The 24,705-nt window shown below is 37.0% G+C and overlaps 1 protein-coding gene across 1 annotated transcript in view; it reads left to right on the top strand.

The window, feature by feature from the left end:
• The window catches only part of GRIP1 (glutamate receptor interacting protein 1), a 338,240-nt gene that overhangs the window by 113,935 nt on the left and 199,600 nt on the right, over window positions 1-24,705 (top strand). Inside the window, exons 3-7 of the mRNA XM_036760738.1 lie at window positions 9,981-10,116; window positions 12,064-12,209; window positions 17,961-18,044; window positions 22,644-22,719; window positions 24,449-24,594. Of these exons, the coding sequence (XP_036616633.1) occupies window positions 9,981-10,116; window positions 12,064-12,209; window positions 17,961-18,044; window positions 22,644-22,719; window positions 24,449-24,594 (588 nt within the window). The remainder of the gene's footprint in view (window positions 1-9,980; window positions 10,117-12,063; window positions 12,210-17,960; window positions 18,045-22,643; window positions 22,720-24,448; window positions 24,595-24,705) is intronic.

Here is a 24,705-nt window from a genome sequence, read left to right on the forward strand (position 1 = left end):
TTTTTTGACCACTTATTGATTGCAGAATGATTCTAGGTCTTATATGTTTGTCTTAAATTTTATATGCTCTTGGCTATCAGTCTTATTAAAGATGCTAATGCAAAAATGTTTTCCTGGTAACAGTTAACATTTATGTAGGGTTTACTATGTGCCAGTCACTATGCTCTATATTTTACAATTATTATCTCATTACAATTATTATCTCATTACACCAACCCTGGGATATGGATGTTATTATGATCCTTATTTTACTGATGAGAAAACTGAGGCAAACACAGGTTAAGTGACTTGCCCAGGGTCACATATCTAGTCAGTGACTGACTTTGACCTCAAGTGTTTCTGACTCCAGGCTGAGCACTCTGTGCACTGTGCTACCTAGCTGCTCCAATTTCACTTCTTATTCTAGTTGCATTGATTTTGTTTGTCCAAAAGTTTTTCAATTTCGGACGATCAAAATGATTTATGATCGCCTTTGTGATCGCTTCCATCTTTGTTTATTGAGGAAGTCTCCTAGCATTAGCAATGAGATATCCCTCATAATATTCACATGTGTTTTTTTCTTAATGGTTTGACCTTTTATATTATGGTTAAATATAATTGGGGCTTATTGTATATGGTGTAAGATGTTGTTCTAAATGCAATTTTTACCAATCTCCTTTATAATTTTCCCAGGAGTTCTTATCAAATAAGGGGTTCTTCCTCCAAGAATTTTATGTTCTCAGGTTTATTGAACACTGCATCATTGAGCTCACTTGTTTCTGATTCTTCCTAGTCCATTTCACTGATGTGATTTTCTCCCTTTTAACCAATGCCAAATAATTTTGATTATCACTACTTCATAATATGAACGAGGAAAGTACCTTTTCAGAGAGTTGTTGTAAGGATCAAATGAGATGAAGTAGGCAAAGTACAATGCCAACCTTAAAGCCTTAGATAAATGTCAGCTCTTATTACTATTGATCTACTGCAAACCTGATATTTCTGACCTGCAATAATTAAATGTGGTTGATTAAGAAAAGCCTGAAATTCAGAAGCTCCCCATTCCCTGTTTTGTTGTTCATTTAATGTTCTGTGTTTGTTATTAATGTGCGTATACTGCAGTCTCTCCTGCAAGGTCCTGCTTAATTTGGTGGGAGATATTTGCAATTTAAATCATGGAAGAAATTGTCAGTACATTCCGACTTCCTAGGGTGTCAGCGCTCTACCGTAGTCTTTGTTCAGTAAGCCCAGCTATGTAATAAGTTAGCTCATGCAAATGAATGCATCCGTCTTCATTTCTCTTTGCCATTCGTCCATTATGCATACATTAAGCCCCAAGGTGCATATAAAAAGATTCATTAGTCAAGTCAGGAGCACAGGTTAGCAGAAAGGAAACTCCTGAGTCATAGATTTCCTCCCCTCCCCCGCCTTTGGAAATATCTATACACGAATTAGTAAATCCTTTTGAAATTGAGATTCTTATTAACAGCTAACATTCCTGTGATTCAGTGCATTTTAATAAAACCATACAGTATTTCAAATCCTGATTTTTTTTTCTTCTTTGCCTAGATGGTTTCATCTTTTGTGTGCTTTTGAAGAGCTACCATCAGTAGTGGTAGGCTGGTTAATCAGTATAAGCAGGGCTGCTATTCTATACTTGGCCTCCCTCTTCATGCATTGCCTGTATGCCCTCCTTCTTCCTATAAGCAAACATTGCTGTGATGAAATACTCTAATATTCATTCACATTAAGTTATAAATCACTCCAACGAAGTTCAATGTAATATCTCCAAAGGGTATTTGCATTTTAATAGGGATCAAACTAAGCTAAGTCTATCTGTGGAATTTCAGAGCTTGGGGGGGCAGGGGTAGAGGAAACAGTCAGGAGAGTAACAGACTTTTATGGCCAGTGGTGTATTAGAGCTAGCTCAAATCGACTTCTGATTGTTACATTTTCCATGGGGGCATTTATATTTCAAAAGCTTGCAAGCAGTACAAATCAGGGTTTGATTTTGGGGGGGGGGTTGATTGTCTAGACTTAACAAAGTGATGGAAAAATGTTAATAATGAAAATTTAATGTAAAAGTGTGTCTGGCATACTTTTTTTTCTTTTTTGGAGAGCTGATTGTTAAACATTTACCTTGCATACCCCTGTTGGATCTTGGTTCATGAGTTAATGTTATAGGCAGTCACTTATTACACCTACACATAAGACCAGTCTTTAATACACATGACAATTGTTTTATGCAATAGAGGCTTTTCCCCAAAGGTGAATGTAATCAAGATTCATATACTTGAATCCTTGGTAACCTTTTTGTTACTTTTGAGGAATGGCCTATTTCTTTTGGGGTAAAGCCTCCATCAGGAATCAACTCCCCACTTAGAAACATTTTGACCGCATCATATTGAATTCAATAAACTCTGACTCAGATTTTTTTTAATTAGAGACCAATGAACATTATATGATCTGGAAGCTTTTATGAGGTTAAATGTATATTATTAAAGTAGCTAGTTAGTGAGAGAGTCAGAACTAGAACCCAAATATTCCAATCCTTACATACAAATACATTGCAAATAGTCCTGGGGCTTCATATCACCCTAAGAGCAGCACACTTCTCTTTTCTTTCAGAGTTAACTTCTGGTTTTAGCTATGAGTGAATGACATTGACCATATTTGAAAATAGGGTGAATGAAATCTCATCTCAATCACCATAAATTTAGAGGTAAAAAAAGACCAGAGAGATCACCTAGTCCAGAGGTGAATATATTTCAGGGGGTCCATGAATATGGATGGGAAAAATAAAATTTTTTATTTTCACTAATCTCTAACTGAAATTTAGCATTGTTTTCCATTATTCAAAAGCATCATTCTGAGAAAGGATCCATACACTATTCTATGACACAGAAAAGGTTAAGAACCTTTCATCTAGAAAAACTATCTCATTTAATAATAAAGAATCCAAGACCAAAGCAGTAAAGTTGGCCACTGTCACAGATATAATTAAGATTTGGACTCCAGTGCTCTGCTGCTCCTTGTCGTTGGATTGACTGTATGAAAGGAATAAAACCTTCTGTTCCAGGGGCTAAGCTACCCTGTTCTGCTTTCTTTAAGCAATGGATCTCCAGATGTGGTGGCCATCTTCTAAAGTATCCGTGTTCCTGGAGCCTACCCACATTTCTTACGTTATTTATCCTATTGGTATTCTCTCTGTCTTCTTGTTGTCAGTGTTCAAAGTGATTTTTTTAAACAAAGCAAAACAAAACAACCATTAAAAAGACTCTCTCATCCTGTGTTCATGTTCTTGTCTAGCCCTAGTCACATGAAAACAAACATTTCATTAAATACTCTTTTATTACTGTTTCTAAGCATTTCCTGCTGTTTGGTCAGGTTGATTTGGTTGGTTCAATACACAGCTCCACATGGGTTTGTTTGAAAGAATGATTGGTATCCATCCTTTTTACTCAACATATAATTATTTTGTTTGATGATTAGGCCTGCTTTGCAGAGCCTAATTATTATTTTGGGGGCACGAACTAAACTCCTTTGTTCTTTCTAATATCTTCTGGGTTATTTTTTTTGTTCATAGTAGCCACAGAGTAATCTTTTGCTATTTTGATTGGTTCTCCTTAGAATTTAAAGATATGTATATGTGTGCATACAGTGCATGTATATGTGTATATACATGCATGTATGTGTATGTGTGTATACACATGTGTATGTGTGCATATATGCATATGCATTTATTCAGACACATCTGTGAAATTTATTCACCGGTGTTGTGATTTTACACATTTGACTATGATATTTCTTGGTGAAGTAAGATATTTCTTGGGGTTTCTGTCATCCAGTCTCTGACAGCAAGGTGTTGCCAAGGCGGGCACTTGACCTAGTCCCTCCACCTCCCATATTTTCCAGCAGATTGCATCCTTAGAAACACCCCCCCCACACACACACACACACAATCTTCTAACTCTCCCAGTCAACTGGTTCCTTCACTCCTGCTTTCAAATATGCCCCCAGCCTTAAAAAAACTTTCAGCTATCATCCTGTCTCTTCTCCCTTTCTTAGCCAAATTCCTCAATAAAGTTGTCTACACTAGTTGCCTTCACTTTCCTCTCTCCCTCTATCCTCCATCCTTTCTCTTTTTTAACCCTTTGATGTCTGCCTTCTGACCTTACCATTCATGAAACTACTCTCTCTAAAGTTACCACTCATTTCTTTTTTTGTTTTTTATGTTCTTTTTTATTATAATTAAGATTTTTTATTTTTAGTTTACAACACTCAGTTCCACATAATTTTGAGTTCCAGATTTTCCTCCCCCCGCCTCCCCAAGACAGCATGGAATCTGATATATCTTTTACATACAACTTCGCATAGAACCTATTTACACAATAGTCAAGTTGTAAAGAAGAATTATGACCAATGGAATGAATCATGAGAAATAGAAACAAAACCAAAAAAAAAAAAACCAAGAACAAAAACAAAAGAGGAAAAAAAAAGCAAAGGGGAAAAAATGGAGAGCATACAGTGTGCCTCAATCTGCATTCAGACTCCGTAGTTCTTTCTCTGGATGTAGATAGCTCTCTCCATCATGAGTCCTTTGGAGTTGTCTTTGAACCTTGTATTGCTGAGAAGAGCAAAGTCTATCAGGGTTAGTCATCACAGAATCCATATATCTGTGACTGTGTATAATGTTCTCTTGGTTCTGCTCCGCTTACTCAGCATTATATCGTGTAGGTTTTTCCAGGTTATTTTGAAGTCTGTATCTTCCCCATTTCTTATACCACAATAGTATTCCATTACTTTCATGTACCACAACTTGTTCAGCCATTCCCCAATTGATGGGCATCCCCTTGATTTCCAATTCTTTGCTACTACAAAAAGAGCCGCTATAAATATTTTTGTATATATGGGTCCTTTTCCCACTTGTGTGATCTCTTTGGGATACAACCCTAGAAGTGGTATTGCTGGATCAAAGGGTATAAAAATTTTTGTAGCCCTTTGGGCATAGTTCCAAATTGCTCTCCAGAATGGCTGGATCAGTTCACAACTCTACCAGCAATGTAACAATGTTCCAATTTTCCCATATCCTCTCCAGCATTTATCATTTTCCTGTTTTGTCATTTTAGCCGATCTGACAGGAGAGATGTGGTACCTAAGAATTGTTTTGAATTGAATTTCTCTAATCAGTAGTGAGTTAGAGCATTTTTTCATATGCCTGTAGATATCTTTAATTTCTTCCTCTGAAAACTGCCTGTTTATATTCTTTGACTTTTTCTCAGTTGGGGAATGACTTGTATTCCTGTAAATTTGGCTCAGTTCCCTGTATATTTTAGAGATGAGGCCTTTATTAGAGACACTAGTTGTAAAGATTTTCTCCCAACTTTCTGCTTCCTTCCTATCTTTGTTGCATTGGCTTTTTTTATACAAAAACATTTCTATTTAACATAATCAAAATTATCCATTTTGCATTTTGTAATGCTCTCTATTTCTTGTTGTGTTATGAATTCTTTGCTTTTCCATAAATCTGATAGGTAAACTATTCCTTGCTTTCCCAAATTGCTTATAGTATCAGCCTTTATTCCTAAATCATGAACCCCTTTTGACTTTATTTCTTAATTTGACTCATTTCTTAATTGCCAAATCAAATGATCTTTATCAGTTCTCATCCTTCTTGGCCTCTCCTCCACTTTCGGCACTTCTGACCATGACTACTCTCTTCTTTCTGGATTTTTATGGCACTACTCTCTCCTGGTCTATCTCCTACTTTCTGACTGTGCCTTAGTTCCCTTTGCTAGCTCATCATCCACATCATACCCCCTAGCTGTGGGTGTTCCCTAAAATGTTGTCCTAGGTCCTTTCCTCTATACTTTAAATAACTTCCATCAGATCCCATGAGTTATCCCATTAGCTCTCATTGTCGTGCAAGTGACTCCCAGATTTATATATCCAGCCATCCTAGTTTCACCCCTGAGCTTCATTCCTGGATCACTGATTTTCTCTTGTACATTTCAAATTGGATATCTAGAAGACACCTTAAACCCAATGTGTCCAAAATGGAACTCATTATTTTTCCTCCTGGATTTTCCTCTCTTCCATACTAACCTATTTTTGAGGAAGACACCGCCATCTTTACAGTCTCCCAGCTTTATCCAGATCTGCTCATTCATCCTTACATTATCTATCCATTCATTTACAAATCTTGTCACATCTCTCTTCATGACTTTTCTTGCATCCAACCCCTTCTCTTGTATGGTTGCGACCTTAATTCAGGCCTTCATTACTTCTCACCTAGATTATTGCAGCAGCCTATTTTGTGTCCCTGCCTTAAATATCTCACTACTCTAATGCATCCTTCACGGTGCTGGCAAAGGAATTTTCCATATGGGTCAATATAATCATGTGTCCGTACTTGCCAACTCTAGAAAGTCCCTGTGGTCTCTAGGATAAAATATAAACTTCTTTGTTTAGTTCTTAATGACTTACACAACTTGACCCCAACTTTCTCTTTCCAGTGTCAATGGAAATTACTCCCCATCCCACACATTACAGACTAGCCAAATTGGCCTTCTCTCTGTCCCTCAAACGTGACACTCCATCTCCAGTCTGCATGTACTAGCTTCCCCCCATACATGAAATACATTTTGTGTGTATATACGTATATATATTCATTTTATATGTGTGCTGTATATTTTTATACATTATCTGTTGTATGTCCCCCATTAGAATGTAAGCTGTTCTTTGTACTTGTATCCCCAGTGCCTAGCACAATGCTAATAGATATTTAATACATGGTGATTATCAGTGTTCTGTGGATTCTATTGAGTCTTCCATGTGCTTCTAATATTTATGGATATTTTTCTACATGGTTTCCTCAGGTACTATATTAAGATTTTCTTTTTCATAATTTTTCTGGAAAAAATTATAATCCTTCTGTTAATCTTGTGCCATCATTTCCTTAATGTTTCATTTTCACATTCCAATTCCATATTCATTGTTTGTCCTTCATTCTCAAAGAGGACCATGACAGTAGGAAGGTGATGTCCTGACTTACAAGCAAATTGGATTTAGTAAGTGAGGCAAGGCTGTGCAAAGTCAGCCAGCCTCAGTTTCAACTCTGGAGACATCTGGGTTTAGTGGCCAAATATAGATCAGGACAACTGGAGATAGCCCCAGATGCAGTGGGAGAGCTTGACCTTTTTAAGCTAAGGTCTTTCTCAGGTCTCAGTTTGATTGAGGCCATATCCAGTCAGTGATTAAGGCTAGGTAAGACATGAGACAAAGAATGGCCAATCAAGAAAAGCCAGATTCCTTTTAGTCTTTCAAGAATCTACTATTATGGAGTGCATCTCTGTTTTTGTTTTAAAATCTTTAGTCTTTGGTTGGAACTCTCATTTCCATGTTAGTTCTTTGATATTATGCTTATTTCCATCTTATTTCTTAGCCCTTCTGATCCATCCTGGAGATTCTTGATGATAGTACTGGTGGGGTTTGGGTGAGGGGCTTAACTTGTGTTTCAAGAGACATTGTGGAATTTGTTGCAATATTTTCACCAGTCTCGGAGGATTTTGACCCAATTTATTTTACTGTGATGTATATTGAAGTGCCTTCTTTGAACCCTTGTTCATTTATCCTCCTTAGCCAGCTTTTGTCTGCCTTAATCACTATTCTGATGTTTCAGTGGTGTCCTTGCTGAAAAAAAAATTCTCTCCAATTCTTTTCCTTCCATAGTCCCTGCTACTCTCCCCCTGGCCCAGACTTTGTTGTCAGCTTTGTTTTAACTATTTCCACCAGATAATGTGGATGACCCATAGAACACTGTTGCAAGGAGATTCTGATTGGACAGTGGAGTTACTACTGAGCCACCAAAGTGTTCTTCCTAAAGTGTCAGTCTGAACATGTCACCCTCCTCCAGCAAACTCCAGTGGCTCTCCCTTACCTCCAGAATCAAATAGAAAATCTTCTGTTTGGCATTTAAAGCTCTTTCTAACCTGGCCCCTCCTACCTTTCCGGTTTTCTTGCCCCTTTCTCCCCTTGATGATCCAGTGACACTGACTTCCTTGCTGTTCCTCATACAAGACCCTTCATCTTCCCACTGCACATTTCAATAGGCTGTTCCACCTGCCTTCTTTTTCTCTTTTCTTGTCCTTGCTTTCTGACTTCTTTCTAATCACAGCTAAAATCCCTTTTACAAGGAGTTTTTCCCAATCCCTCTTAATATTAGTGCCTTGCCTTTGTTGATTGTATCCAGTTTATCCTGCACATATCTTGTTTGTACATAGGTGCTTACATATTGTTATGATTAGATTAATGTTAGATTAAGTTGTAAGATTTTTGAGGGCAGGAGCCATCTTTGCCTTTCTTTGTATCGCCAGTGCATGGCACATAGTAGGCACTTAGTTAAGTGTCTGCTATGATGTGACTTGATTGACTTATTGAATCTCGGGGTTGGTCTGATTCATAGGCTTCCACTGGTCTTGAGAGCAGGCTTCTATCTAGGACTTGGCCTAGGGAGTGTCTCCAGAAGTAGGATGCCTAAAATTTCCCTTGCTACAAGGATCTTAGGCTGCCCTGGTCTAGCACACAGGCTGTGGGAAATGGTGAAAATTGGAGGCAAATATATTAGGAACAACAGCACCTCTACCCACCCTGGGAATAGGGACCCATCTAGGAAACTGCCAAGAGGTTTATTCTGAAAGATGTTTACTAAAATGACTGCAAATAAAGGGTCACTCTGGGGCAGCACCAGGACTAAGGAAGCTAGGGAGAGGCCAAGGATGCTGTGGGAGTACCAGGAGAAAGAGGCTGATGAATTGGTCTTCAGTGTCTTTTTCAATTAGAATTACATGCACAAGTTCTTTCACTTTTCTCCTTCCCAGCAGTGTTGAATTTTCTAGATTTAGGAGCCTCTTAAATTATTTGGTGTGGTCAGGGAAAAGCTTTCCCCTTAAGATACCTTTTCTTCTGACATTTCCCCAGGATTCCTTCTTTTAAATATTTGAAGACAACTACTGTGTCTCACTCCCTCTCCCCCCTCCCAAGTTTTCTCTTCTCCAGGCTAAACATCCTCAGTTCATTTAATTGATACTCGTACAGACCTCATTAAGGTTCCTCCAGCTTCAAAGTCTAGTATCCTATGAGTCTACAAAAGCCGTGACCAGAAGACCTAAAGTAGTTATCCAAGGATTCAGCAGCAAATCTGGCCATCTCATATGTTATGTTGTGAGGCATTCTGTCATCCATGATTTGAGTCACTTTTGTGATTTAAAGCCAATTCTGCCTGTATTCTTCAAGAAATGAAAATAAATGTCAGGAGCCAAGATGTGAGATAGGCTGATGGTAATCATATTGATCCGCAGTCATGTTAGCCTCTGTAGAGAACTGTGTCTATTTAGGGCTGCTGAAGCCATGCCTTTGCTTATGTCATGGTTCAAGCAGGAGGCCCCTTCTTCTGGAGGTGATCACATCCCCTTTCCTATACCCCAGTATGTCTAGGGTTACTTCAGAACCTTCTAACTCTGGCACATTGAAAGTAGGCCTTTGTGGGATTTTGTCCTCTAAAGAACCCCATTCATCCACAGTGTTATGATTCAATTCTTCCTTCCCAATTTATTTGTTGTTGTTAAGATATAGTGTTCTATAAAAAGGTCACTCGAGAGTGACAAAGAACAAAGAGAAAAAATTGTCTTTCGTGCATAAGCCAAGCCAGACTATTTATTGGCAACCCAGAGCGAACTACCCCACTGGTGCCCATTTTAATAACTTTTAATGGAATATCTGCTTCAGATTTATTCTCATGCAGATTTTTATGATGTAGACTGTGAATTGTAAGGAAGGAGCCCACAGATACTTTTTCCTCATAAAAATGTAAAATAATCTGGTAGTAGGGTGGGAGGGGCGATGAGAGAAGTTGGGGAGAGTTTGTCCCTGAATACACTCACACACAAAGCATATGTAGCCCTACTTGTATTTAATAAAAATAAATAATTTTCTTTTAACAGAGGAATTCAAAGGTTCCACAGTTGTGGAATTAATGAAGAAAGAAGGCACTACCCTAGGGCTTACAGTGTCAGGTGGAATCGACAAGGACGGCAAACCAAGGGTATCCAACCTTCGGCAAGGTGGAATCGCTGCCAGGTAATCATGGCTAGAATCCTGCCTTACCCCTATCCCCCATTAAAAAAAAGTTACAGTGGGTGGGCTGGCTTCAGAAATGGAAACCTCATCAAAAAGGTCGCTAATAAATAAGTGACGACCACCATCTGCAAGGCAGAACATCAGAGCAGAAACACAGCAGGGCATATCTCTGGAGCTCCCCTGTTCCTCTCTCTCTCAAGGTGCCCCTGGGCTAAGCTAGAAGGACCAGCAAAGTCTTCCAAAGTTATTTCAAGAGTAACCAGTTGCTCCTAACTTCTAATTTTGACAAATTTCTTTAGCAAGACTCCAGATAAGTCATTGCACCAAAAATAGGCTGCAGGTAGAGGGTGATGTCGCTTTCCTTTTTGTGGGGGGAGGTAGGTTTGGATCATATCAATTTAAATGGGACATCTTTAAAAATGTAAATGTGATGTTTAAAAAGAAATTTTAAAAATTTTTAAAGGAATGAAAAAGAAACACAGATATACAGCTCGAAAATAACTATCCTAGGATTAGTAGAAAACAAAAATCCAAGACCTAAAAGAAATTTTTCAAGCTCCATGTTCCCTCCTTTGATCTAGGCATACTTCTAGTGACCCTGAATTTCCAGAGAGTCATGTTGATTGTAGTTTAAAAGAGGGGAGGGGGATTCTAAGTTTTTTCTTTTGGATTTTAAATTCCAAAAGGCGTTGCCAGGGACGATAAGTAAGTGCATAGTGCATAGAGCGCTAGACTTCACATCAGGAAGACCTGAGTTCAAATACAGCCTCACATACTTATTAGCTACAAAGCTTTCGAAAGGCCAAGGTACTAATTGTTTCTAATGATCCCTATACAGATGGGAAAACATCTTTTTTTTGTAAATTAAAGGATCTATTTCTTACTATATGACTCTCTTTCCTCTTTGCTGATGAAAAACAGACATCTATAGGAAATATGAGATATTATTATTAATTTCCTATCACAATGACTGTTGGAATTCATAGTTTATGGAAGGTGAAGGACTTACGCTTGGCCTATAGTAAACAAATTCATTATTCACAATTTTGAATGAAACACTATTATGACTTTCTTAGATGATACTCAATTCTTATTCTTAGCTTTAGTCTCATTGGCCTCTGACTTATGTGTAGAGTTTGGCTAAAAATGTAAATGTTGCCAGCTTATAATTGTTTATGGCACAGAGGAACAGTGAAGGGGAAAGGAGGGAATAAGCATTTATTGAGCACCTACTGTGTCCAGGCACAGCTGCTAAGCACTTTACAAATATTATCTTATTTGAGGCTCTCAACAGCTCAGTGAAGTAGGTACTATTATTATCCCCATTTTCCAGAGGAGGAAACTGAGGCAACCAGAGATTAAGTGACTTGCCCAGGATTACATGGCTGGTCAGCGTCTGAGGCCAGATTTGAAATCAGGTCTTCCTTATTTCAGTCCTGGCACTCTGTCCATTGCTTCCCTAGCTGATGACCAAGCAATATGTATAAACATGGAAATAGGCTAGTTGTGTAGGTGGCAATAGTAAATAGAGTGTTGGACTTCAGAGTCAGGAAGACCCAAGTTCAAATCCTGTCTCAGACTCTTGTTAACTTGTTAAGTGACCTTGGGCAAGTCACTTAATATCCCAGCCATGGTTTCTTCATCTGGAAAATTCAAGTGATAATAACACCTACCATCTAGGGCTGTAGCAAGGATGAGATGAGCTAATATATATACTTTGTAAGCCTTAAAGCACTATAGAAAGGTTCAGCATCATTGTTGTTATTATTAACCTGGGAACTCTGTCCATTGTTTCACATACAGGGGTTTTTATGGTTGTTTGGTTTTGCCAACTCAGGTATCAATGCTTACGTGTTGCTAATGAAAAGAATGTTGGGGGGGAAGATAAAGCCACTCTTCTGAATGAAGAGAATGACGTCTGACGAAGACAAAATCTGTATTTTGCAGAAGCGATCAGTTAGATGTGGGAGACTATATCAAAGCCGTGAATGGAATCAACCTCACCAAATTCCGCCATGATGAGATCATCAGTCTGCTGAAGAATGTTGGGGAAAGGGTCATTCTGGAAGTGGAGTACGAGCTCCCGTCCATCTGTAAGTCATTCCTTTCCTGAGCAATGTGTCCGAGGACTTCTCTTTCTAAAGCAATTTTGAGTCTTCACCTCTGCCATTGGTGCCTCTTTATAGGCATAGTAACTCTTAGTTCCCTGTTATTTCAGAATGATTTTATTTAGCAAAGTCAGTGCCTTTTAAGTAAAAATTAATCAAACTAGTAAGCAATAATGAAATTACAGGGTTGTCTTTCCATTAAGGGCAACTGTTGACATTTTATGCCACTTAAATGCTTCAATCAACAGTGATCATTTTACCTAAGCACCTACTGTGTGCCCAGCACATGCTATGTACTCTCTGGGTAAGCATAGGTCAGATCCTTTCCAAGAAGTTTTTAATTGGCTCTTGGGTAGCTTTTGTTAAATTCTGCGGTATGTAATGAGCAAAGCAGGCAAGGTCCTTGCTCCTGCTTCATATTTGTCCTGCTCTCATGTTTAGTTGAGAAGTTTAAAAGTTGATATGTTTTATTCTTATCTTCGATCCTATGCTTCTTCTCCTTTCTTCCCATTGTGAAGATATTAACATGCCTCAAATTCCTCATCTATAAGAAGGTATTGGTATAGATTTGGGGTCAGCAAACTACAACCAGGAGGCCAAATCTTGTCCGTACCTGTTTTTTTAGCATTCTAGTTTTGGACGACCCCAGCTAGGAATGGTTTTTACATTCATAAATACAACAAAACTTAAATTAGAAATGTAAAAAAAACAAAACAAAAATATTGTTAGCTGGTGTCATCCAAAAATAGGGCCGTAGTAGTTTATGGCCCCTGGGTAGATAATCTCCAAACTCTCTCCTAGCTCTCAAACCCCATCCTCTACCACATGTGGCCTTCTAGGTCATTGGGTGTGGCCTTTTGAGTCCAAGATTTACATAACAAATCCTTTTATTAAGGGGATTTGTTCTGTGAAGTTTAGATTCAGTCAAAGGGCCACACTTGAGGACCTAGAGGGCCACATGTGGCCTTGAGGCTACAGGTTCCCTAATCCTGACTTAGATATTAGCTTATTTAAGACTATAAGTTACAGAGGTGGTGCTGACCCACATTGATAGAATTTCCTTGCCAAGGAATTCATTTCCAAGAGACTTCACCCCCGCCAATGAAGGAAGAAATCCAGTCCCTATCCCTATAATGAATTAAAGAATCACAGAATTGCAGATTTGAATGGAATGTCAAAAGTCCTCTTGTCCACAACCCCTACCTGAGTAGAATTCCCTTCTACAATCTGCCTGACCTTTAGTTCTATCTAGTTAAGTCAACAGGCATTTATTAAAGATTTATTACTAGATGACAGGCACTAAGTTAATCGCTGGAAATACAAAGAAATATAAAAACACCACCTTTGCCTTCAAAGAGGTTATATTCTAATAGAGGAGATAACACTGTACATGGAAGATATAAACATTGTAAATTGCAAGAAGTCTCAGACAGAAAGCACTAGCTCTGAGGGGATTTTGGGAAAGGTGGGAGAATCTCCACATCCATTAACAAAGAACCCATTACATAGAACGTCCATTCCACTTTGGGACACTTTTATTTGAAGAGTTTTCTTTGTCCTCAACTGAAATCTACTTCTTTGCAACTTAGACCAATTTATTTTAATACTTTGTGACCTAATCTTTCTAATAAGTAACAGACTTTCAACTACTGGTAGAAATTTCTCATGTCTAAGTTTTCTCTTCATCAGGCTAAACATTCCCGATGATTTGCGGCCAGTTCTCATAGGTGACATGGCCAGTACCCAAAGGTTGCCCAACACTGGAAATTCAGTGGTCCCCATTATTATGGTTTAAACCTTCATTCAAAAACCCAATTGGAATTTTGTTCAAAGTGTGTTGTTTGTTATGCGGTATGTATGTGGTCCTTCTAAAGTTGCACTAGTCTGAGAGAAATGATTATTTCTCTCTTATGTTAATAACCAATTATTGAATTAGGAATAAGGTTTTTCCCCTTTTCTACTTCCTCATTCAGAAATCAACCCCTCTGGGTTATTCAGGCAGCCTTTGAAGTGCAAAGCTAATAATGAGAGAGAAAACTCAAATTTGTTGAAAAAGTAAAGAAATTTTAGTTTAAGTAAATTGATGGATTCCAGCCCATTGTGTTTTACTCAGACAGGTCTGGGAAAAAGTGGATTCTTCTCCCTTTTGTCTAGATTACCCTAGATGGGGTGTTATGGGTATAGATAAGCCTCTTTAGATAAGACTGAGTGATCAGTCACATCCCCCCAGCCCCTCATTAGAATAAGTCCACCTCTCTTTACAGTATTCATTCTTCTCATTAAATGTTAAGCAATCAGAGTTGATTTCCACTCTTAGGAACACCCACTTTTCCAAGGGCATATAATCATTGAGTGGGTTCTATGAGGGGTCTTTGACTTTTGAAAGTGTCACTGACCCCCTTTATTAATTATTGCTGGCATGATTAATGAAATGATTAATTACCCAGAAACCACATCTCTAGAACTTTTTACACATTGAAGTCAGTTGATTGTCTCAACCACTGTCATATGCCATTATTAGGGAGTTGTTTAGGAAATAAGACATGAAAGCTAATGCATAATTTTACTGTTTTATACAAATTAATGTAAAAACTTCCTTGCCACTAGATAAGTAAAAAGTAATAAGATAAAAAGTTAACTGCTAATCTGGAGAAAATGCTTTGTAACAATTCAATAACCATTGAAGTCCTGGGCGTAGTGGGGATAAAACAATACATAACTCATGGCCCCCTACCCTTAGTCTAACAGGGGTGGGGAACCTGTGAACTCAGGGCCAGGTTCCCCACCCTTGGAGGAAGAGAGTAAGGCACATAGAAAAATAAATATAACACAATTTTTTTAAAAGATAGGTTTTTATTCTTCCTGATGTATCACCCTACTATTTAGCTGTTTCTCATTATCATTTCTCATGTGATGAAAATGAGTTTAGCTCTCTGAGGGCAAAGAGGTGGAGAAGACCATCTAAGTCCTTTCATTTACTGGGCTTAGATGGCATCAGAAAACTGAAGGAGGGTGCCCAGTGATTAAATCAGAGCAAAAGTAACCAAGGAGAAGAAGCCCCTGTTTCTCTGATACTGAGCCAACTCCAGGAATGAGGTCAAATTGTCAAAAAAACGAATTACAAATTATAATTTTTAAAAAAACAGTTAATGTAAAACTTTCTCAGTCCTCCCAGCCACTAGGGCCTTCTCCTCCATGATAACTTTCTTTCTATCATATGTATGTATATATATGTATATGTATAGATGTGTATGTATATATATGTATGTATATGTATAGATGTACACACACCATATATATACCATATATACACACCTTATTATATATATATATACACACACATCGTATATGTCTTATACATCTATCTTATATATACCTTATATACATATCTTATATATCTATCTATCTATCTTATATTTACCTTATTTGTGTCCTCTTCCACTAAAATTGAAGTTCTTTGAAGGTAGGAACTGTTTTTTGCCTTTCTTTGTATCCCTAACACTTAGTACATTGCCTGACACATAGTAAACGCTTAATAAATACTGGTTATCGATTGATTGATAGCAGATGTCATAATCATAATACAAAAATAAAAAATCACAGGTTAGTGGGCTTTGATCCTGATTATGTTTCCTAAGTTACCAGAGATTCTGTTCCAACCTTAGCACCCTTCCACTAGCTAATTTTCATTCTTTAGGCAAACCACTTAACTGTACCTCAGTGTACTCAGATGTACATGTAAATAAAGTAATTATGCAATACTCTTCATTTCATGCATACTAAGTATAAATGCACAACCATCCAGAGAGGTCATGCAGCTTAATTTTTTAAAAAGATTCATGAATCAAACTAAAATTAACCCTTGATTACTTGTACTAACAATGATATGAATAATCTAAGAAAACAGGAAGCCCCCAAAGCATTTATATGTGGTCTAGGAATGACATGTGAGATTTTGAGATTTTGATTTCTAATCTTTCTAATCCATGTTTGCTTAAGCTAATATTAAATTAGTTTTCATTCTCTGAGCAGAGATGTACTGGCAGAAAGAAACTAGTCTAAGATTAAAATGAGTTCCAGGTTAGCTACAGGTAATTAACTGAAAGTTGACTTAATGATTTAAATTTAAAGAATGGAAAGGTCAAAACATTCTTGACTAATTTCATCAAGGACCCTGGTGTGTCATACAAATGAGAGGACATGTCTTCCTTTTCTTTTAATTAAAACCATATTCCCACATTCACAGCTTCTCATGCCTACAGTTTCCAGCTGATTAGAACAAAATGAAATTTGTGTTGTGGCAGGAAGACAGCATTTAATTAAATTAGCGAGGTACTGAAAACATTTGCTTGGTTGTTACTTTATATTGTTTTGTTTTTGATCCAAGGTATTTATTTTGTTTTTGGTTGCGGGTTTGTTTTTATTTTTTCGTTTTAGACCATGACCAGATAGAATGCAAGTTTTATAAATTGAATTATGTGACCTTTCAAAACCATGCTCAATCCTTTAGGTGTTTGGAGTTCTTGACATTTAAAAATGTTGCCATTAATGCTTAATTATAACTACTTGCTGTTCCTGTAAATAATTAGTAATGCCCTTTTGCAATATTCCCTTATCTCATGATGACAGTTTTATATAATAAGGCTATTAGATTCTGGTAGCATTAACACACATTTTGGAGCTATAAAATATATACATTTCTTCTTTTTTATATCAAAAATTATATACGTGTGCAGAGATATCAGAACTGCTATAAAGTTCTCTGCCTTTGGTCTATGGACTATTTCAAGGTTTCTTGTTACAATGATCTAACAGTTTCATTGTTTGGAACAATCACATCGAGTCATGCAAAGATGGAATAAGCATGCTGATATCTCATCAAATTAATCACAACTTAACCATTTTTGTTTTCTCAGCTCCAGTTATTTTTTTCACCTGCCAATTTTATCTCCACAGTCCCCTGCTTTGTTTATCAGCAATGTCGATTTAGGCAGAAAACATATCGTGTCAAAACATCTTTGTCCAACGGCCTAATCAAGTGATGCCAATGGAATTCTGACAATCGTGTCCGCATTGTCTGCCAACTGGGCAAACATACAAAAAATAAATTATGTTCTGGGACTCAGAAATTTTAATTCTTCTCATAAACCAACAGTTTGGCATATTTTTAAGGGAAAACCAATTTGCTACTTATATTTGCAAAAGATCTTTGCTATCATTTGTAAAAAGCCAAGATTCCCAATTATTCTCCCCTTGCCAGATGAATTATATCAAAAAGAAAGGAGCTGTCATTTTAGTTCCAACTTAATCTATAACATTCAGTGAGAATGTGACTCCCCTTCCCCCCAAAGCATTTTTTATGTAATTTCAGTGCTTTTGTATAGGATGGTAGATGATTAGACCTGAAGAGGGTTTTAGAGACTCTAAAATCCATCCCCCTGATTATACAGAGCAAGAAGGTGGAAGTGGAATACTTTACCAGGGTCACAAGCCAGATTAGTGTCAGAACCTGGATCGGAACCTAGATCTCCAGACACTAGGTGCAGGGTTACATTCGCTATACACCATTGCTCATTTGTGTGCATTTGATTTTTAAAAACCACTCAAATGTTTGTTTGAAGACAGGTTATGGAATATCTCATGCTATACTTTAAAATTATCATTTTTCCCATGAATGATAATATATAGTGCTTTGGCCAAGATTTCCACCTTAATTTTTGCTGTTTCTTTCCTCAGCTGTGCAAGGATCTGGCGTTGTGTTCCGAACGGCAGAGGTTACTTTACATAAAGAAGGCAACACTTTTGGCTTTGTAATACGAGGTATGTCATTATTGGGGAAAGAGAATGATCAACCCAATCTGACAAAGTAGAGGCAATGGGATTTACAGTTGATCCTCAAGGTATAACTGATGTGTTGGGTTGGCCAGCCACCTTGGAGACTTCGTATCCTCTTTTTCCTTAAAAATAAAAGACCTTTAAAAATAGAAGATATCAATACAATTCTGTTGTTTTCTTAAAGACCTCAATGTGCAAAAGTAGCAAATCCAAGTAAGTTTAAAATGATCTATGTTTGGAAATTGAATAACCCACTCAGTGAGAATTAGACAAAGTAGCAGAGGCCGCCATGTTTTTTTTAATTGGTTTCATTGGCATAGAGAACTCATGATGAGGAAGCCCTTCTCCTCCAATGCAGATTGGCACCCTTTATAGTCTTAGAAAATTGTTCAGAGCGCTGAGTGATTAAGTGTCTTGCCCAGGTCACACCAACAGTACATATCAAAGGTGGTGCTTAAACAGTCTTCCTGATTCTCCACTGTACTGCACTGCCTCTCTAAGCATGACATTTTTGGGTTGGAATTCCATTAAGAAGACCTGTTAATAATGCTTTATGCCACAGCAGATGTTGAGCTTTGGCTCTCTCTACCTTGATAAATGAGGCAGCTAAGTAGAACGATGGATAAGAGCATTGGGCTTGTCATAAGAAAGACTCATCTTTGTGAGTTCAAATCTGGTCTCAGACACTTCCTAGCTGTATGACCCTGGGCAAGTCACTTAACCCTCTTTAATTCACGTTATTCATCTATAAAATGAACTGGAGAAGGAAATGGCAAGGATACTCCAGTATCTTTGCCAAGAAAACCCCAGATGGGGTCACAAAGAGGTGGACACAACTTAAGTGACTCAAACAACAACAACAAAAAAAAAAAACCTTGATAAAAAGGCAACAATTGCTCTTCTGTCCCATGATTTTATCCTAGTTAGGCATGTGGGGGTGCAGCGGGTAATGTGCTGGGCCATAAGAGAGGAAGACCTAAATTGAAATCCAGCCTCAGACACTTACTAGCTGGGCAAATTTGACTGTTTCCTCAGCTATAAAATGAGGAGAGGAAGAGTATCTATCTTGCAGATTGTTGTGAGGCTCAAATGAGATAATATTTGTAAAGCACTCAGCACAGTGCCTGACCCATAGCAGATGCTATATAAATGTTTATTCTCTCCCTCCATCCTCCCCCCAATCCCAGTTGCTTGTGACCATCCAGTCGTAGTCCACCTTTTTTTTTCTATAACAGAACAAGACGTAGCCTCACTGTGGCTCCAACTTCAGTTGATATCCTAGAGATTAAGCTACCTTACATAATTTCATTCCTCTTTTCAATTTTATTATCATGATTTTCTATAAACTAATTGAAGATTATTTGTTAGGATCGGATTTCAAGGGAATGTATTTACATTTAAATTTTGCCCATTCTAATCGTAACCTCCCAAGGATATTTATATTATTAAAGATGTTGAGCTGATTCAACTTGGCCAAGAAGCAATTATAAAAATAAGCCACTCTGCCACTTCAATATAATTTCTAACCCAAAGCATTTTATATTTGGTGGTAATGATTTCTGCCCTTAAAGATGGAGACTACCTTGCAGTTGTAATTATTATCATGAGAATAGGATTTTGCACTAAATTATTTTAAGAAATTTAATTGGGGGGCAGGTCTGGGTTTGTAATTTTGTCCACCAAGGGAATAATACCTCTTATGAGAGATTAAATGACTTGTCCATTGTCCCCCAGCCACTTTGTGACAGAGGACTTGAAGAAGGGTCTTCTTGACCCCATGGACAGCTCACCATCCACTATGTCACATCTGCTTTCATTTAGATATTGAGTAGAGGATTTCAATGTAGGCCATTGGATACCTATAACAAGGTTGGTTTAGCAGAATGAAAATTTCCCCCAAACCTTGAGTTGATTTCAGCACTCATAACTCAGGTTTTCTTGTATTACTAAGAGGGTGATTTTGTGCAACTCTACTTCACTTAAATCCAATTCACATGTGAGTCAAGACATCACCCTTTGATGTCATTGGTCCTCTTCAAAAACAAAGATGAACAAGAAGCCTGATATAAATGACACATTTTCACCAAAAGAAGTAAATGCTTTGTGAATAAAAAAAATACAGATGTTAGTCTAACTTATATAATTCAAGGTGCAGAGTTTGCATCAAGCTTTAACACCTGTGAGACACCATGATTTAGACAGAGGAAAATCCCTGAACTAGGAATCAAGAGACCTGAATTCCAGTACCAGTTTAACCATTAACTTGTTTTATGACCTTAAGCAAGGAACAAGTAATCGGCTCCCCATTGCTGATTGTATTTAAGCTAAGGTTGTAGGACTGTTTCCCTAGGATGTTGCAGAATTATCACATCAGGTAACAGGTTTTACTTCATGGCTTCTAAATTCCCTTCTAACCCTAACAATCTTGGGGAAATGCTTTCTTAAAAATGTATATATCATCATTATTATATATAATATTTATTATTTAGCTTAGTGTGATTTAAGTTTTGGTTATTCTTTATTTGGTTAAATGTTATTGATATATTTTTATGTCACCAGATTTATAAAAATATATTTATTTTTATTGTGAATATAGCAGTAAATAAAATGGACATCATTTCCATACACATTAAAAAAGAGAAAAAGAGGATTGTACATGAAACTCAAGATTGCTATTGTATACAATTTGTTTTTCTTTTTTAAAATATGACAAATTAGATTTGAAAGCTGTCCTTCTTGACTGGGCTTTTTGGACTGTCTTGTCTTCTCTCATCAGCATTTTTTTAAAAACAAAAGATGCCTCAATGACCCTCTCTCTCTCCCTCTCCCCTCCCCTCCTCTCTCTCTCCCTCCACTTCCCCCCTCTTTCCCACCATCCCTGCTTCTCTCTCCATCCTTCTCTCCCTCTCTCTTCTCCCCCTCTCTTTCTCCTCTCCCTCCCCTTCTTCCTCCCCCTCTCCCTCCCCCTCTTTCCCCCTCCTACACTATTCATTCACCCTTCTCTCCCCTCCCCATTGGGGAAAAAAAGAAAGAAAAATAAATCCCTTGTCAAAAATATATGTATTCAAGGAAAACAAATTACCACGTTGGATGTATCTAAAAAGTATATCTTATTCTGCATCTTGAGCTTTTCACCACTCTGTAAAGAAGTGGGCACCATAAGTCATCACTGATCTTTTGGAATTGTGATTGGCCTTTGCATTGATCAGGCCTTTTAGAGACTTGCTTTTTGTTTTAGTGTTAATGTTGTTATTGTATAAATTATTGTCCTAGTTGTAATTCATCATTCTGCATCAGTTCATACAGGTCTTTACAGGTCTGTGAGAAACCATCCATTTCAGCAGTTCACAGGGTACAATAATAACTCCGTTACATTCATATACAATAATTTATTCATCTGTTTACCAATAGATGGGCATCCCATAGTTTCCATTTCTTTGCTACTATAATAAGAGATCCTAAGGGAATTTTTATACATACAGATCCTTTTCCTCTTTCTTTGATCTCTTTGAGATATAGTGGTATTGCAGAGTCCAAGGATATGCACAGTTTAGGGACTTTTGGGGAATAGTTCCAAATTGCTTTCCAGAATGGCTAGGAAAATTCACAGTTCCACCAGCAATTCATGAGTGTGCCTGTTTTCCTATAACTCCTCCAACATTTGTTATTTCCAATTTTTGTCAGCTTTGTCAGTCTGAGTGGTATGAAGTAGAACCTCTGAGTTGCTTTAATTTGCATTTCTCATTAGAGGCTATCTTGGATTTCTCTCTTGGAAAACTATTTCTTTTGACTACATATATATTTGGAAATGGCTCTTGTTCTTATAAAATTAAATTAATTACAGGTGTATATATGTAAATATGCTTTAGTGACTCATATATTATTTATATATGGAATATATAAACTACTTTTGCACACATTATACATATATATATATATATGTCTGTTATAGAGACAGACAGACAGATACCCTTATCAGAGGAATTTGTTGCAAAGATTTTCCCACCAGTTTTTACTATGTTCTTTTACTTCTGCAAAACTTTTCAATATTGTTTAATCAAAGTCATCCATTTTGTCTTCTGTGATTCTTTCTATCCATTGTTTGGTCATGAACTCATTATCTATTGATCCAAAAGGTAATTTTTTCCTTGCTTCTCTAATTTTTTAATAATGTCTCCTTTTATGTCTAAGTCATGTTTCCATTTATTTTGGTATGTGGTGTGAGATGTTGGTCTATGACTAATTTCTGCCAGACTGCTTTGCAGTTTTCTTAGCAATTTTTCTCAGATCATTACTTTACTTCCCATTATGTCCCTACCTCACCCAGAGTGCTGTAAGAAGAAAAAAAAGAGGAAGGGAAAACAAATCTTTTTAACCAAGCTAACCAATACAGCACTCAGGTTTGACAGTATAATTCTCATTTTACAAGCATCATATTTCAAGTTTTTTTTTTAACAGCTTCAAACAGTTCATCTTCCCAAATAAGTACTTCTACTTTTCAGCTTGCATATTGGGAGTGAATTTGAAAAGCCAAAAAAGCGAAAACTTTTTTTTTTTTACCATTTTGTTCTTTTCCTTTCTTAGGTGGAGCACATGATGACAGAAATAAATCTCGTCCTGTTGTAATAACATGTGTTCGACCTGGAGGGCCTGCTGACAGGTAAAATTCATCTTTTTCTGTAGCTATCTGGATAGATTGGTAGAGAGAATGAGGTAGATTATTTGGCATAGAGGTTGACAAATTTCTTACAGGGTTTAAGATAACCAAATTTGCAAATTTATAAATTGCATGTTCATTTGTAAGACTGTAGTAGAAGAATATGATATAGGTATGGTTTTTTTTTTTTACAAATTATAGAATGTTTTTGTTCTTTTCTGTGTTTAAAAAGACAATTCAGGTAGCCTTTTCATAATAAGCCCTGGAGATAACTAAGATATTTAAATTACAACAATTTGCTTTCACCTTAAGGAACAAATGTTTATTTCTGTTTATTGCCACCCAGTTCTACAAACTGTTATCTATAACTTCGAATGAGTCTATAAGGGGGATATTATGAAATCAATAGGAAAGAAGTTTGCTGATTAACAGATATATGCAAACTGACTTTTCTATCCCAGCATAGATTTGAAGTGACATTTTAAAAAAATGAATTGGGAAAAACCAAAATAGAGAGGTTTTTGCTTGTTTGCTTAGAAAAAATTCTGACTTCTGTCTCATTCTGAGAAATGTTCACCTTTGACAGATGTCACAGTCCAATATCTGAGTGAAGATTTGTATGTTTTCCCTTTGCTCCTTCCTTTTTGAGATAGAAATATGTGTGTGTATATATATACATGTGTATATTATATATGTTTTACATATATAGAATATACGCATATATGTATATATGGTGTGTATGTATATGTGTATATGTATGTGTGTATGTGTATGATTAATTTTTTTCCTGGAGAAAATGAGAATATTTTTATTTCCTTTTGCCATTCCAAGTTGGGTTGGGCATGAAAGGAAGATTAACTGCTAAGCTGTGTGCAAACTAGCACTGACCTGTGTTCTGAGAGATATTAGATTAAAGACCTCAAAGAAATCTAATCATCTTAACATTTTAAAAATGAAATATCAAATGCCAAGAAGGGAAGGTGAGAATTATCTAAATGGAAACTGTGAAGACCCCTTTTTCATTCTTCATAGATTTTTATATTTGACATTTTCTCTAGAAATGCATCTTCTTACCAGATTCTCACATCTTATTTATTCTGTCACTAGGGATGCTAACCTGGGTGCTATTTTCAGCAATGTTTTAGAAGGGTCTTTCCTTAATACTGGCAAATATGGAACATTTAAATTAGGATGAGAATATTTGCCCCTTCCTCCAAGCTACATAAGGCTGAATTGATTTAATGATTGTCAAATGGCACTATAAAACAGTAGGGAAATTTGCAGCCCAGGGAAATTTTTAAGCAGCTTTCCCTATCCTACTTAGGTTCATTGGTAGTCAGAGAAGTCAAATCTGCCATCTTTCCTGCTCACTTCCCCTGAGCAGGTAGGTGAGTGGTTATTTCTCAGGCTGACCATAAATCATTCCCAAACACCAAGCAGTGGAGCTAAAAGGGGGAAAATATTCTTTTGGTGCTCCAAATGTTATCTATTAAAAACTTGCCTGTTCGATAATGTGTAGTTATTCTTCTGATCTTTTCAGAACTTTAAATAATAGCAATTCCACCTTCCCCTGATGGTGCTTAACATTGTTATTGTCAGAGTTGATGCTTTAAAATAAATGCAAATGGGATTGAAGGTAGAAAGTATGTGAGGCAAGGGCTTTAAGTAAGTGAATCAATGCCCAACCCCATTATGTTAAATTAATAAAGACTGTTCCTTTAATCCTCTTTAGAGAAGGCACAATCAAAGCTGGGGACAGGCTGCTGAGTGTGGATGGAATCAGACTGGCTGGTAGCACACATGCTGAAGCAATGAGTATCCTCAAACAGTGTGGGCAGGAAGCGACGCTGGTGATAGAATATGACGTCTCAGTAATGGGTATGTATGTTGAAATTCTAAAGGTATATTCCCTAAGCTATCTGTGATATGTTACCATCCATCCATGATAAGCTACTTTGGAATTAATTATGACCCTCTTGTAGCGGATAG

This window comes from Trichosurus vulpecula, chromosome 5 (assembly GCF_011100635.1).
Source record: "Trichosurus vulpecula isolate mTriVul1 chromosome 5, mTriVul1.pri, whole genome shotgun sequence".
In the NCBI taxonomy this organism is placed as follows: Eukaryota; Metazoa; Chordata; class Mammalia; order Diprotodontia; family Phalangeridae; genus Trichosurus; species Trichosurus vulpecula.